The 15,573-nt window shown below is 53.2% G+C and overlaps 1 protein-coding gene and 1 long non-coding RNA gene across 5 annotated transcripts in view; one reads left to right on the plus strand and one right to left on the minus strand.

Moving 5' to 3' along the window:
- The window catches only part of NKX2-1 (NK2 homeobox 1), a 45,303-nt gene extending 30,444 nt beyond the window's left edge, over positions 1-14,859 (minus strand). The window contains exons 1-3 of one of the 4 annotated variants that reach the window (XR_013228525.1): positions 10,263-11,239; positions 8,132-9,135; positions 796-1,032 (exon numbers count right to left, since the gene is read on the minus strand). Coding sequence is in view for 2 of the 4 variants with exons in the window: in XM_077323139.1 (XP_077179254.1) it covers positions 8,432-9,135; positions 10,263-10,620 (1,062 nt within the window). In the remaining 2 variants the exon portion in view is untranslated. Of the gene's footprint in view, positions 1-795; positions 1,033-5,502; positions 9,136-10,262; positions 11,240-11,302; positions 11,759-14,837 lie in introns of those variants that run through there. The other 3 variants (XM_077323139.1, XM_077323137.1, XR_013228524.1) reach the window with 3 other exon arrangements.
- Positions 1,260-5,444, plus strand: LOC143830525 (uncharacterized). Its single transcript, XR_013228526.1, has 3 exons — positions 1,260-1,455; positions 2,195-2,326; positions 5,275-5,444. It is a non-coding gene; the product is annotated as an uncharacterized LOC143830525 (long non-coding RNA).
- Positions 14,860-15,573: the final 714 nt, after the last annotated feature.

Here is a 15,573-nt window from a genome sequence, read left to right on the forward strand (position 1 = left end):
TCTTTGGCACGGAGGAGGAGGGCGAGATTCCGAAAGCAGAGGGGGCCTAGCCTCTCCCCCTCTCTGTGGGTGCCCCTGAGAGACAGAGTGGAGAACCTTCCACTCCCTCCACAGGGAAAGGAAAGATACCCTTCCTCGTCCCCCCCCCCCCCGCCCTTGGCGTCGCCCGGTCTTCCCCCTACCGCCCCCTCTCCAGCGGGGCCAGAATCCCTTGTCCAGCTGCCCCCTCCCAGCTTCTGATTGGCCAGTGCCTCCGGGGCGCTTCAACGTGGCCCAGCGAGCGGGTGGCTGGGAGGCAGCAGCGATCTCCGGCCGCCAGCGCGATGAATATTCATGGCTCGCTCTGGCGGAGGGAGGGAGGGAGGGATCGGCGTGTGCGAGCGCTTGTGAGTGTGTTTCCCGTCTTTCCCTCCCAGCGATGGCCCATGCAGACGCCGAAGGATGAGGGGAATGGTGACAATATTGGGAACCGGGACGGAACGCTTCCTGCCCAGCCGAGGACCAAATGTGCATTTCGACGTGTCATTCAAGCTTCGTTGCTGGCGGCGTTGCCTTCCGTGGAGAGGGTTGTAATTATCCGCGTCCGCAGTATAGCTGATTATATATGTATATACGGTGCCCACGCTTAATTTAATCAATGACGGTGCTGTAATTAAATTACCCTCTCGGATTCAGACACGCAGGCGGAGCGAAAGGAGGCACGCGGAAGCGAGGCGCTAGACAGGGCTCTGGCTCGGCCCAGGGTGGGGTGGGGGGGAGCACAAAAAGAAATTTGCCCGTAGGACAGACGGGGGGGGGGAGGCACGCTAGTTCCAAAACAGCAGCACAGGTACCAGGGGGACTCCGCCGCCGTCGCCAGCGGTCCACTCAGGGATGGGTTAGTCCCCTTAGGCCCAGTGCGGCCGTGCAAAGAAATGGAGGAGTTTGATTTGAACTGATTTAATCCCAAGAGTCTGGAAATGTTTAAATTCAGCTACTCCAGTTCAACGGAGGCCCAAGGCCCGGCTGTTTTCCGAACGGCTGAGTCAGTTGCTGCAAAAGAAAAAAAAAAGTCTAACGGTACCTTAAAGATCGACAAGGGTATTAAAGCAATGGCACATCGAGCTGCCATGATCGGGAGAAGCCAGGGGACCCAAGCCGAGCTCAGCACGGGAATTTAGTCCATCCTTCCAGGGCTTGCACAGCTGACCTGAGTTTAAGATGGGAGTTCTGAGACTCACTGATTTGGGGGCAAGCGCCATCCAACACCATTGCATTTACTCCCGAGTAACCCTGCCTGGCTTTGGATTATCCAGGGAGGCACGATTGTGACCTGCATCCCCTGAACTGTAGGGAAGAATCCAAATATTTTTCTTTTGAAGCAGGCAGAAGAGGGAGTGGACTGAGTATCTGTGACAAGCGATAACAGTTGCCAGCGTGGAGTTCTCTCTTCACATCCAACCCAAATACGAACCAGTACGTGGTGGCCACCTTTAGTCTTACAGCATTTTATGGGTATAGCTCAAGGCAATCTTTTCCTTCCTTCCTTCCTTCCTTCCTTCCTTCCTTCCTTCCTTCCTTCCTTCCTTCCTTCCTTCCTTCCTTCCTTAACCGGGTCAGTAATATTTATTATTGCAGTTAGTCGAAATTGTGCAGTCGAGACTGCAAAAGGTCATTTGAACATGGAATTCGGGGTGGCGGGATGGGGGGGAGGCTCTCGGTGGGCTGGGAGCTCTTGAGAAACATAGTTAAGGAGGGGAAAGGGAGGAGGTCAAATTAGACTGAAGTTCTGGGAGATGATTTCAATAGCCAGGCCACAGAAACAAACTGCGTGGTAGTCGTACATACACATATAATTATACACCCATTACACGAAGCATCGTGGGGTATCGTTGGAGAGGTCGAAACCTCAATCGAGGCTTCTCGTTCAGTAAAATCAAAGGCACTGATAGGATTACGCTGTAGGAGAAATTTGGGTCACGGTTCAGTGACACCGAGCATTTCGAGGTCCGTTGACTCCATTGAAGTTGGTAGGTTTACTCGGAAGCAGGTCTTTCTGAGTACAACAACCGTCTCTCTGCAATTTGTCTGCCTCAAACAGCCGTGTCAAAGAATACTTTCCTGGAGGTAAACCCAGCAGAATATAATGGGACCGACTCCGTTTCGGCTTGCTCCTGAACTATCTCTAAGGGACTTTGTTTTTCCTCTTGCCTAGTTTTTTCGGAAGACCGAATGGCATGGGTGCGGCTCTAATAGACCTGGGCAGAAAGATCTTGTTCAGCTTCCTGATCTCCAGCGCCTTGCGCAGTCCTGCGTCTGGCTGCAGCGCACCATATGAAATGGACAGGTAGCCTTTCCAGCTCTCTGCCTCAGTACCCCTCTCCGCTAAGCCCCACACAGCCGGGAAATATTGTTGCTGGGTCTGGTCTCCAGAAGTTGAACCGTCTAAACAGCCAGGGAAGTAAACCAGAAACTATCTGGCCTATAGCCGAGAACACCACGAGGGCCTACGAGGTCCCTATGTTGAGAGAAGGCTTCCGTGTGTGGCAGTTTCACATGACATCTCCCCCCCCTCCCAAACTCTTACTTTTCATTAAAGAAAATTATATGAAAGACATGATTGCATCGGCCTTAAGAATTGCATGCCCTCATTCCCCTAAAAGCCACAGTCAATTTCGCTCCCATCTCAGTCTTTGAGTCTTACTTCTGAGTAAACCCACCGATCTGAATCGAAGTATATTCTTGAAAACTGAAAGTCGTGGATCTTAAAAGGGATTGGATAGTGCTCAGTTGCCAGCGTAAGTTGCCTATGTTATACACAAACATGGGCATTTTTGATTTTAGTGTTCTTGCGGGGGGGGGTTAGGAGCGAATGGCATAAAACCGGCCATATAGAACAGGGGAAGTCCCAAGAACCCCGCTTTAGTTGGGTGAGGGTTCCCAGTTGGAGAAGGGAGTGGGGGAGGAAGTGGTCCTGTGCCTTGGACTGCTTGGACTCTCACAGCAATATCTGATTGCTCAGAATTTTCTTAAAAGACGCTGGGGAAAAAGAATTTTCTGGCAAACAAACGAAGAGCAAAAGGATCCGAAGATCAATGCTCTCTGAGATCGGCTCCCTGGAACCAGGGGAAGGGGATGCATCACGGGGTTCCTCAGTTTGGTCATTAACAAGCCCAGACGGACTCAAAAGCACCTATGAGATGCTATCCTGCCCCCTCCCCCAGCTCCCCAGGCTCCCCCCAGGTGGGTGCCCTCAAGATCCTTTCAAGACTCTGCGGAAGCCCAGCCCCATTCCGGGCAGGGCTGCTAAAACTGGTTTCCTTGAGACGGCGGTCAAACCAGACGACTGCCCGGACAGTCTCCAACGAAAACCAGCACAACTTCCCTTGGCGGTCTCAGTGAACCGACGCAGACAGTCTGGACCAGATCTATCCACATGTGGCAGTGCCCCGGAGCTGCCCAGCGCGTCCTCTCCCCAGGCGCAGACCAAACGACGGGTGCCAAACGTTCCTGCGAGGGCCGACAGTTTCCCCGGCCAGCTCAAACGCAATTTGTGCGGAACTTCTGGAGCACAGAAATAATGAAACTTCCCACCAAGAGTTAGAAACTAGGAAGCCCTGATCTTCAGCTAACAGGCTCACTTAAAAGGGGGGAAAGGGGGGGGGAGCAGGGTACATGGAGGGGGAGAGTTATTTCTTCCTGGCGGCTGAGACTGATGAAGCCAAATGTCCTCCACTCAAGACAGATTCCTGTAGGCAAGTAGGGAGAGAAGGGCAGGCACAGGGGAGACGATGGATCCCTTTCACGACCCTCTCAAACCAAGCGCAGACCCAACTTTTTCCGGCTGCAAAACCCCCCCTGCAAAAGCGGAGCCGCTTCCTGCCTCCAAAGGCCATTTGGGCTCCCCACTACCATTTCAGAAGCAAACAAAGTGTCTTACTGCCAAGGAAGCCGCCGTCCCCAAGCAAGGCTTGAGCCGAATGAGCTCCCCTGGCGGGAGAGCGGCCTTTCCTTCCTGGGTCAGGGAGCTGAAGAAGGCCCGGCTTTTGGCCCCGACGCCTTCTGCGACCAGCCATTCAGGGCCTGGGACTGGCCACGGCTTCCCCGAAGGGGGGGACAGTACGGCATAAGGGTTGGCCTTACCTGGCTCCTTGACGCCTGCTGGGGGGGGGGGGACGCAAGGCATTCGGCGACAAGTGCCCAGTCGCCAAGGCCGGTGGTCTTCCTACCTTGACAGCGGAGATGCAGGATTTCCATGGACTCTGGCCTCCCCTCCCCCATCCCAGTCATCCGCAGCCTGACTGGGCAGAGGAGAAAGATGCGGGCCACTTTGCAAAGATTGGTCAGCCTCACCGGCCCCGAAGTGTTGACCTCCCGGCCTCTTTTGTGGCAGAAGGCCTCCATGCTGCGGGGACCGCGGCTTCCTCCCCAGCCGGGAGAGCTGGGGGGGGGGGCTTCTGGGGGTGGGCGGGGGTGGGTCCGTCTCGGCGGTCAGCAAGGATCGGGACTCACTTGTCTGAGAGAAGTCCTGGCAAAGAGGGAGCTGGCCACAGGGCCGCCGGGCAATTGAAGCTCCCGACCCGGGTGCCTAGAGGGGGAGCTGGGGAGGTTGGCCGGGTCTCTCGACCTGGATCTCCTGACGAAGCAGGGGATTTGCAGAATCCTCCGCTGTTCTCGGTGCTTCAAAAGGAACTTGTTTGCCACCAACATAATAACAAAAACACACACCAAGCTTCAGCCCCGCAGGTGCTGTATCTGCTTTCCTCCATCCCGCTCTGCAACCCTGGCTGGAATATGAACTCACCTCACCCTTCTGCACAACCCGTAATAATTCTAGAAGGACCCAAAATAGCCCATCTCCATCAGTTCTCTTTACCGATTTTTTTTTAAGGATGAGAGGCCCCATGGTCTGGGGTTGGCCCCACGTGGCCCACCGCAGAACTTTCGCTCCAAGTAAACCGGCCTCCCCATTATTTTCACATTCAATCACCTCCTTTTCCCTTCGTCTCCCTCATTTTTCGCTGTAACCCATTTAGGTAAGCGTCCCTAAGAGTTTCAGCTCTGGGGGCGATTGATCCCCTCCTCTCCCCTTCAGGGGTCTCACACAGGCTTCTGGGCCCAAAACCAGAGTCAGCTGAAACAACACCAGACATGGGAAATGCTGGATAGAAAATCAACTGGAAAACCACATCAAAAGGCCTAGAGAGTTCGGCATCCCGCCGGCCCCCAGAAGAAAAGACCTGTATCTTAAAAGAGACTGCAACTAAAACCTCTCCCAATTTTTTTTCTTTTCAGAATCCCGACTTCCTTCTGCTCAGGCCGAACTGCCCCCCAGGAAGGAAGGCAACGGGATGGCCCCCTCTCTGTCGAGAAGGAGGCTTCATTTCGCAGAGCCCTGCTCTGTTTGCATTTCTCCTAACTCAAACACCGGTTGACTTTGTTTGCTGGGACTCTAGAGGTCTATAAAAGAGACGACTTCACCTTTCTGTGGAACAAACAAATAGACTTTAAACTAAGCCGACATCGAGACAAAGTGGAAGCCAGTTTATTTAATCGAAACTAAATCTAGTCGCAGAAAGATAAGTCAGTGTACATAATAATCCATTACAGTAATTACTCCCACCACCACCACAAAAAAAAGTGTGTGTGTTTGTGTGTATGAGCTGGTGCAGGTACAATAAATCCATTTACTTTCTCCCCCCAGGCTGTTTGGAACCGTCATTAAGAGTTGTTTCCCTGCTATTCTTCTAAGGCCTAACTTTGGGGAGAGAGAGCCAAAGTATTTTCACGGGTGCTATTTTGTACCACTTTCCCCTCCCTTGACTTGGTTTCAGGGCTAGAGTCCTCAGTCTCTGGTTAATTTGCTCGGAGGAGGAGGACCCTCTACAAAAATGGAGAGAGAGAGAGGAGACCCATCGTCTGCAAATCTATCTTAAGGGGAAAGGGATGAGTGCGATTCTCCCGACTGCGCAGATTCAGTCCTGGCCAGGCTTCTGGAGCTGAATTCCCTTTACCAGGCGCAGTAACAAACACAGTTGCGGTTGCAGTTTTCCCTTCAAAAGCAAAAGAAAGAAAGAAAGAAAATCCCACTAGCATTGGAAATGACAGCATGGAGTGCTCCTTTTTTGGCTCGAAAGCAGCTAATTTTAGCACTGCGCTATAAAAGGAGAAAATAGATATATATATAGAGAGAGAGATGTTGGGGGGGGGGACAGCTGGAACTGTTTCTCCAGCAGCACTTGACCATAGTCTCTCTCTGCATCTCTATCCAGAAGAGGTATATATATAGAACTCAAGACAGAAGGCTTTAATAGCCGCGCTCAGGCACGTGATAGCTTCAAAGATTCAGAGACCCCTTCAGAGATTTGTATTTTTGAAGGCAACGTCCCCCCCTCCCGCTTTCCGGGGTGGGGGGTGGAGCTGGAATCTTATGCCAACTGGACTTCTCTGACCGGCTCAGTGGGCTGCGACCTTGCGGCCCTGCCTGCTTGGAGTCCCCTGACCTCCCCTATAGCTGCAGATCTCCCCCGCTGTCCCTGGCTGTGGGGTTCACAGCCCGTCTCTGGGGCTCTGGTTTTTTAGATATCCGTGGCGGCACACCACATGGGGAGGGACCCGAGAAAGCCTAAGAGAAGCCGGTGATGCACCTGCTGATGGAACAAGGCTGGAACTGCGGGGATGCGGCGGGGTTATCAGGCGCCTTTGCTGAGTCTTCTTCACGGACAAGGGATGCTCACCATAGCTGGATTTCAGCGGCCGGCAGCTACCCAGAGGCCTGCCATCCTTGCGCTCTCAGCCTTTGCTTCCCAGGGTAGGGACAAGTCTGTGGCTGGCATTCCCCCCCCCCTTCACTGCCAATGGCCAGGGCCACAGGATCTGCGCCCCCTTCTGAAAATCCGTTAAGGCCGCCTTCAAGCCAGAGCTTGCTGCTGAGCGTGGAAATCCCCAGCCTGTACGGCACCGGTTTCTTTGATCGCTTATCCATAATAACTCTAGATCTTAAGCCCAGGTCTCAGCACGGTCTCCCGATCTCCCTTGCTTTCTTGAGAGGATTTCCTCAAGAAGCTGAACACAGGGGAAGGGGACTGGGGGGAGGTTGTCGGTGCATCTCTGCGCGGAATCCAATTGACTTGTTTCCCCACAAATGTTGATTCACGGTACACGGCGTGCACAATAAACTATCGTTTTATTTTGATTATAAATAAGATTACTGTACTTTCCTCAAAATACAATCACATAGGAAATCCTTGTAGAAACTGTGTGTTTACAAGTTAATAAAACTGAGCACTCTTTACAAGGATTTGGAATGTCTCTCCCCCCCCCCCTTCCTCTTTTGCGCTCCCCTCTCCCCGCCTTAATAGGGCCCCCTTTTGATATCTGGTTTGATGGGTCTCTCCATTCTTTCCTCTATGAACGAGACCACTTTCACTTTTCTCCTCTCAGGGGCTTTCTGGTTACTTGGGCAGGACTCGCTCCCATCGAACCAGGATTCAATCGAATCACTCCCATGTAGGTGTTTGCCAGCATTTCCCGCAGACGCGGAGCTGCTGGCGTTTCGAGGGCTTGGAAGGGAAAGGGGTTCTTCTGAGCCTTTGGGGACAGTACTGGCCTCTCCATTCCTGTTCTTATTTTTAAAGGGGGGATAGCAAATGGCAAAAACAAATATTCGTGATCTTGATAATTTATTAGAAGCTTCTTAGGAAGTATATTTAAAGCCCGGTCTATCTACATAAATTACAAGGGGGAAGAAAGCAAGGAAAACGTGCGCCAAGAAAGAACAAACTGTCAAAGGATTTACATGGATCTGTGGACAACCAATAAAAAGTGATTTGGGGGGGGGGGAGTTTAGAATTTGTTTGGTAGATCTTTGCTTGTGTTTTTTTCCCTTAAATCAACAAAATATTCAGGCTACTAAAAACTATGAGTTCAGTCCAACGTTTCTGACAGCATCAGACAGCTACAGGTTCACATCAAAGGTAAGAGGAGAAATGCTAAACCCAGATTAAGATCGGTGTCTCCATCCACCGGCTGGGCTGGGGCCCTGGGTTCTTCCTGTGTGCATTTGGGGAAGGGGGAGGGAGGATGCTAAAGTTTTTGAGGGGGAGGGGAGAAAAGGCCCACCCCCTCGCCCTGCGGCTCGATATGTACATACAAGCGTCCCGTGGAGGAGCTGCAGGCCAGGCACGGCTTCGTGGTCCTCAGCGGTCTGCTGGGCCGCCCGCCTCTCCAGATGCCGGAGACGAGGCCTTTCGAGGAGCACCCGGCCACCCTCGAGGCTCGCGTTGTCTTTTTTCCTCAGCCTGTCCCAGGCACAACCCCCTCCCTTCCTCTGGTAAAAGGAAAAGAGCAAGCCTCCCGCCCCTCCCCGAAAAAAGAGTCCAGAGCGGAGGAGGAGGAGGCGTTCAGCCCGGTCCGGGGGGGGGGGCAGCCAGAGACCCGCGCCCCTTGGCTCTCACCAGGTCCTCCCATATAGCAAGGTGGAGCAAGACATGGCGGTCCCATAGTCCGAGCCGGCGGAGTTGAGGTGGGACAAGGCGGACACCTGGCTCTGCAGGGCTGAGGGGCTGCTGGCGGCGTGCTGGCCCAGGTCCGGTGACTGGCCGGCGCTGCTGGCCTGGTGGCTCTGCTGCTGTCCCAGGCCGGGCCCGTTGGCGGCCACGGTGATGGCGGTGGCGGCGGCCTGCTGCTGCTGGTGGTGGCCTTGGAGTGCGGCGGCGGCGGGCGCGTTGGAGCCTGCCTGGCAAGGCTTGCCGTCCTTGACCAGCACAGGCACGGCCACCCGCCGGGGCGACTGCTGCTGCTGCTGCGGCGCCTGCTGCTGGCATGCGGCGCCCTCCTGCTGCATCTGCTGCTGGGCCGCCTTGTCCTTGGCCTGGCGCTTCATCTTGTAGCGGTGGTTCTGGAACCAGATCTTGACCTGCGTGGGCGTCAGGTGGATCATGCTGGCCAGGTGCTCGCGCTCGGGCGCCGACAAGTACTTCTGCTGCTTGAAGCGCCGCTCCAGCTCGTACACCTGGGCCTGCGAGAAGAGGACGCGGCGCTTCCGCCGAGGGGTGCTCTGCAGCGGGGCCATGCTCTTGCTCACGTCGCTCAGCGAGCTCAGGCTGCCCATGCCGCCCATGTTCATCCCAGAAGACGGCCCCATGAAGCGGGAGACTGGAAGCAGAAGAGCCAGAGAGTGTTAAAGCAAGGCGGCCCGCCGGCCCTGGGCACAGAATCCGGGCTGCGGGATCCATCGAGGGTGGGGTGAGGGCAGAATCTCAACAGCCACACCGTCAAATGCTATCCGAATCGAAATCACCACAGACTTCCACAACCAAATGTGTATATTTCCTTACTTTAAAAAAAAGTTTTATAAAATGCCCCCCCCCATATCAGATTGGGAACGGGTCCTTATTTTGTGAAGTTTGTGTTTCTGAGCTTTGCCTGGATAGCTCTTGTACAGTTTCCACTCTTAACTCCCCCCCCTCCCCTGGCCCACACCTGAAGATCGCAAGTGAAACCCCGCTTGAAAAGAGTCTACTAAACAGACGCAAACGATTGGAGGGCAGGACAAATTCCAGCCAAGGAAACCCGGCATTTATCAGGAGAAACGCCATATAGTCTACAATTCTGTGTGAGTACCCATTTTCCTAGTAATGAAAACAGGCCAACAGACACCCCCTCCCCTGCCTTCGCAGGTTCCCCTCTGCGTCTTCAAACCCGTCAGATCCGTAGACCTTCCGCCCTTCTCCTTCCCACCATCAACGAGCTACTATTTCGAGCATCGACTGAACTGTTCTGTTCCGTACAGCCCAGGGGTTCGGGGTCCTATACATGCGTGTGCAAGCACTATAGATAGCCTGGGGGACCCAATTTTGTACGGCCATAGCCTCATACACACCTCAGCCATGTGGCTTTAGTCGACAGCCTTAAGTTTCTGGGAAGAATTTTCCAGTCCCCCCCCCTCGCCTTATTCCACATGCAGGACTACCCTCCATCGGACACCGGTTTCACCGCTCCATTTGCCCCCAAAAGCCCTTCAGCGCTCTTCCCTTCTTCCCCGATGGCATTCACCACAATACTGGGGGGCGGGGGAGGAAGGTTGTATCCGGATCAAGGCCAGGCAGGTGGCTGGTAAGGTGGCCGGTCTCCCCCCCCCCCATCGTGGATTTCCCCCCAGCACATACACACACTTCACCTCCCCCCACCTCGCCCTTCCCCCCTCCAGCCGCCCGGCAAGTTGTGCATCGGCGCCCCCCTCCCCCATGCCAGGAAAGGCGAAGCCAGGTGGGTGGACTTACTTGTGGAGAAGCGGGGGTCGGGGTTGGGCCCGTACCAGCCGGTGGCCGAAGCGCTGTTCCTCATGGTGTCCTGGTAGGGCGGCAGGTCGCCCATGTTGCCGTTGCAGTAGCCCCCCATGGCGGTGTGGGAGAGCTGGGGGACGCCGGCGGCTGTCATGTGGTAGGCGGCGGTGACCGTCCCGTTGTGGCCCATGGGGTGCTGCTGCATGCCCGGCTGCGCCACCTGCGACTGGCGGTAGGCTGCCAGCGGAGCCCCCAAGTTGCCGGCCTCCATGGTCACTTTCTTGTAGCTTTCCTCCAAGGGGCTCAAGATGTCAGACACTGAGAAAGGAGTCGTATGCTTTGGGCTCATCGACATGATTCGGCGGCTGGGGGGAGAGGAGGGAAAAAAGGGAAAGGGGAGGCAAATCTCTCTCTCTCTCGCTCACTCGCTCTCCTCTCTCTCTCTCTCTCCCCTCTTTTTTTTTTTTTTTTTTTGCCAAATATTCTGGTGTGTTGCCTCCGTGCCGATCTTGTTGGATGAACACGTAACGGAGTGGACCAAGTCCGCCTTAATTGGATTGAGTGGAGGCTCAGCGCTGCCTTTCGTTTGTTTTAGCCAGACGCCAGGTTTTAGGCAGCCACCAGAGGCGGGGCGTAGAGTCTAAAGCAACAAGACAATAGAACCCCACATCTTGCCCGAGATAATTAGCGTGCATGCTGATGGCAAGGGAAACACCTTGAAGTTTCACTTCGCAGGGTTCCCCCCCTTTAAAAAACGCCTTTCTTTAAATAATAATAATAATAATAATAATAATAATAAAGAAGTATCTCTGCCCTGGACCCTCCCCCGAATCAATCCGATTGTATTGGGGAGGGGGGAAGAAGAGGCGGAGGGTGATCTAACCCTAAGGTTGAGGATATGAATAAAATATGCTCTAATGCGGAGGGTTTTTTATTTCCCCCCCTTCTACCCAAAGCTGGATTTCCAAAGAGAATCAGTTCAAATTCTAGCCCTCTCCCCCCCCCCTTACACACTTCCTCCCCCCCCCCCCTCCTACCTCCGTCTGAGCCGGGAAGGTCTGAAGCGCACGGGACTGAGCCCCCCTCCCTCCTAGGGAACGCTACAGGCAGAAAAGAACCGTCTCGGTGCCGGATGGAGGGTTCATACATCGCCAAGTTGGCAGAGATGCGGTCTCTGGCCAGACATTGGCGGGATCCCTGAGAGAGAGAGAGAGAGAGAGAGAGAAAGAGAGAGGGGGGGGAGGTGCGGAGGGGGTCTGGAGCAAAGCACTTGTGCCTGATCAGACGCTACTGCTGAGGCGGCATAAGCTACCGAGCCTATAGGAAGCTTATCAGTCCGAGCCTCCCGATGCAGCCTCCGCCTGCGCTTTCCCAAATATATGTTCTCTCCACACAGGCAATCATCGCCTCGCCTCGCTCCTTACTTTGCCAGGCAGACGGAAGCCGGAACTTTGCGCGCGCGAGAAATGTGCAAAGCAATTGTACGAGGATGATGGGCTGCTGGAAAACACATTAAAGCTAAGAGCCCGTTTGTGATTTTCCAATAGGAACCGTGTCACACGCTCCTCCGGGCCACGTCTCCTGCTTAAAGGCAGCTTCTCGGGTTATTTATGAATCAGAGGCGCCGGGGATAGGAAAGACCGGCTGGGTCATCACCCCGCCAGTGGAGAATAGCGTCTTTCATTTCCTAATATTCCGCGCAGCCTAATTGCAGCCACCTCGGTGTCAAGAGAAATCGAGAGCGCCGAGCGGTCCATGTGACTGAGGCTGAAGACCAGGCCCGATCCGCAAGCTGGTTAAGGAGCAAGAGGAGGGGGAAGCGAGAGAAAGAGACCTGGTGAAGGAACACGATCCGCGCCCGTTGAAGTCGGTGGCGATTTCCCCACTGGTTTTAATGGATGTGGACTGCGCCTTCATAACCGCTCGAACCCCCTATGCCTTGCCTCAGTGGGTCGCGGATGGACCCACTTGGCCATCTCGTTGCCATTTGCTAGCCGTGCAGAACCTGCAGGCAACGGAGACCGGGATGCGGGAGGAAAGAGGGGGCGGGAGGAAGGCAAAGCACTGGGGATCCGAACCCTTCCCTGCCCAGGCCTAGAGTGTGCGGAGGCGCCTAATTTAATAAAGCCATCCTTTGAATCCGAAGGAAATGCCGGCCAAGGGGGTCCTTAACCTGGTACTTTTATAGCCATGTATCACCCGTCGGTAATGGCCCCTGGTCAATATGGTGGCTTCTCGGTTGGTCGGCGCTTTTTTAGAGGGGGGAGGGAATGCCAAAGTGCCCTCCCTACCCATAACAAAATATCTTTTGTCTAAAGTGGCGGCGCAAATGGCCCAAGCATTGTGGTCGTCATCGCGGACTCCGTAAGAGCGCAGAAGGATCCTTCGCTTGTAGTTGGGAGCCTCGCTCCGAGGGGCCTGGAAAGCATAGAGGAAATAGTGGCAGCGGCGTCGGCGTCCTTCCAGGAGAGCCGCCCGCACCCTCGTCCTGCCGCACTGCCCGGCCCGGCCCGGCCCCGACGCCACTCGAATGGCCATCGCTTCCTCCCTGCCGCCCGCCCGCCTGAAGGCTGCTCTCCAGCCGCCTCCCCGGGCAAGGACGGCACCGGCTTCCGCGTGAAGGCCGGTCGCATCGGGAAATCCGGCCCGAGCAAGCTGGCGGCCAGCCGGCTCCCATCCTTTGCGAGGGGCTTCGCTTCCTGCTACTTGTTGGGAGAATTCGTGTGGACGCTGCGCAACCCTCCCAGCGGAGACGGGGAGTTTGGGGAGTTGGATGGGGAGCTGCTGGAGCCCGCTGGCCGACCTTTTAAATAAAAAAAAAAACCTTAAGATTGTAAGATCGCTTTTTAAAAGCAGTGGGGGGGGGGAGAGAAAAGGCTTATTTTGCCTTGATTTAAGCATCATTTTTTAAATGTTAATTTTAATTGTTGAAAACATTCGAGTTGCCTGCAGTGCAATTCTATCCAAAGTTACTCCCTACTAAACTAACTGGAGCAATTGTGTATTGGATTGCACAGTGATTAAATTAAAAAGGTTTTTTTCCCCTCTCCTCCCAAATGCGTTTTTATTGATAATTTTGTGGTAATTCCTCTGAACACCGAGCAGTAGCCAAATAACCTACTGTAGCAGAAAGGCGTGCCAAATATTACACAGGTACATATATAGGTACACAAACACAGACAGCAGCATTCAGGAGCCATGAAAGTTTAACTTTCTGGAATAACTTGAAAACAATTCAACAACCTTTGGAAATTTCTTGAAAACAATTCAACACAACTATAGATGTGAGAATACCTCGCACCAGGGCCTAGATAGATCTCTATTTAGCCCATTACTTCTTTTCTTCTTTTCCTGGCTAGATAGAATTTTTTCACATACACAAAAATCGAACATTCAAAAGTAGTTTAGTAGTATCATACCAAGCATCATTTAATAATAATTATTCCTTGCAAAAGTGAAAAAGGAGGATCCTTAGGAATATAATCCCCTCCCCTTTGGAGTTTTAGATGATTTTAAAAACTTTTTGTAAAAGGACACATCATGTATCTCCATAGCTGTACTCTAAATTGCTTCATGCCCCAAAAACTGAGGATAGTCTAGTTGCTGACTGTTTGATGCAGCTCTGATATTTTGTGTGTGTGTGTGTGTACAATTACTGTTTGGGGGGGGGGTCCCATTTATTCTCTAATAACCAAGCATGTTTGGAAGCCCTTCAGACCTCCCCTCCCCACACACATACATATCAGATTTTCTCTGGCCTGAATTTTAGAATGGAGAGTTGCTGTTTCCTCGGTGTTCCTCCTCGGGTGTGCATTATTAAGGCCAAATTCCTAGTGAAGCAAACTCTTCGGTAGGAAGAGGGGGCTTCTCCGGTCCTTCTATGTTGGCACTACGGTAATGTAGCCGGAATCCCCCCATTATCTCTTTGGAGGCATAAGCGCAGAACCACAGACATAAATAGGGATTCCCCTCTCAGAAATACCGGTCTAAAATGCAAGAATAATTAAATAAATAATCGGAACACGAATTGCTCCCAAAAACTCCTTGGGAAAGTTTTCACAAGACAACTCTGCAAAGGAGCCATGTAGAAAGCGCTTGACTTTTAGCCGATTTACACGATCTGCCTCGCAGTCCAGTCTCAAGTGAGCTTACTCAAAAGTAAACTTTGTTAATTTAATCGTTTTCAAATACGGATGCTTAGACTTTGCAGCGGGAATCCTATGGATTTATGCAGCCCTTTGCAAAGTATACATAAGAACCAGGCGATCCAGTGACTTCAGTCCACAACACGTTGGCTCAGGATCACTCCAGATGACTGAGGCTGGATTCTCTTGGAGTCCTGGCGACACTGGCCTTCATTCCAGAATCAATTCACTGAAGTAAACGTGGCTTCCTGGCAACTTGCATATAGCAAATTTTGCTGCTAAACTGCAGCGTTACTCCTCTGTTTTAGCCTAAGAAATAGGGTAATGAATTCCTCTAAAACAAGCCCAAGTTTACTTCCCGAAAGGCACCGCTGTCCTGAGTCCCTCCCCGAACATCAACCCCCCCCCCCCTCCTTGAGGTTCTTACTCCAGACTCCTGTTTCCTTGCAAGCGACTAAGCCCCTATAGGGCTCTTGGTCAGGACTGGCCAAGGAAGTTTCCCTTTTAAAATTCTCTCACTTGGCCTACCGAGACCCGCCTTTGCAGAACGCCCAAATTCCTCCTCCGCTGCCAGCCTCTTCACTGGGAGATCCTCTTATCAGGCTGGGGTCTGACTCACTTCCAAGCAGCTGCAGGGACAAGCCGTCAAGAGCTCCTGACCGCCCCCCTCCCAGCCCGCATTCCCGCTGAATAGCACGCCAGTTGGAAGGGGGAGGGGAGGACTTTGCCAATCAAGAGGTGCCAAGCCTCACGCCCATGGTGCCACCCGAGGCCGAAGAGTCTCTGGCCACGGCCACCGGACGGAGGGGGCCACTGTCGCAACCACGCGCTTCTTCACGGGCTTGCAGGACTTCCCCTCCAACAAGGATCACCGGGCCTTTGCAGCAGCAGCAGCAGCAAAAGCGCCAGCAGTGATATGAAGGGGGGGGGGGATCCTCGGGACAACCGACGCTGTTAAAAGTTACCCTGCAAATGTCTGGGAGAACTGGAGGTGGTTCTCTGACAAAGAAAGAAAGAAAGAAAGAAAGAAAGAAAGAAAGAAAGAAAGAAAGAAAGAAAGAAAGAAAGAAAGAAAGAAAGAAAGAAAGAAAGAAAGAAAGAAAGAAAGAAAGAAAGAAAGAAAGCCTGCTATAAATAATGTTCTATATAATTGTGATTTTAGC

This window comes from Paroedura picta, chromosome 2 (genome assembly GCF_049243985.1).
Source record: "Paroedura picta isolate Pp20150507F chromosome 2, Ppicta_v3.0, whole genome shotgun sequence".
Lineage (NCBI taxonomy): Eukaryota > Metazoa > Chordata > Lepidosauria > Squamata > Gekkonidae > Paroedura > Paroedura picta.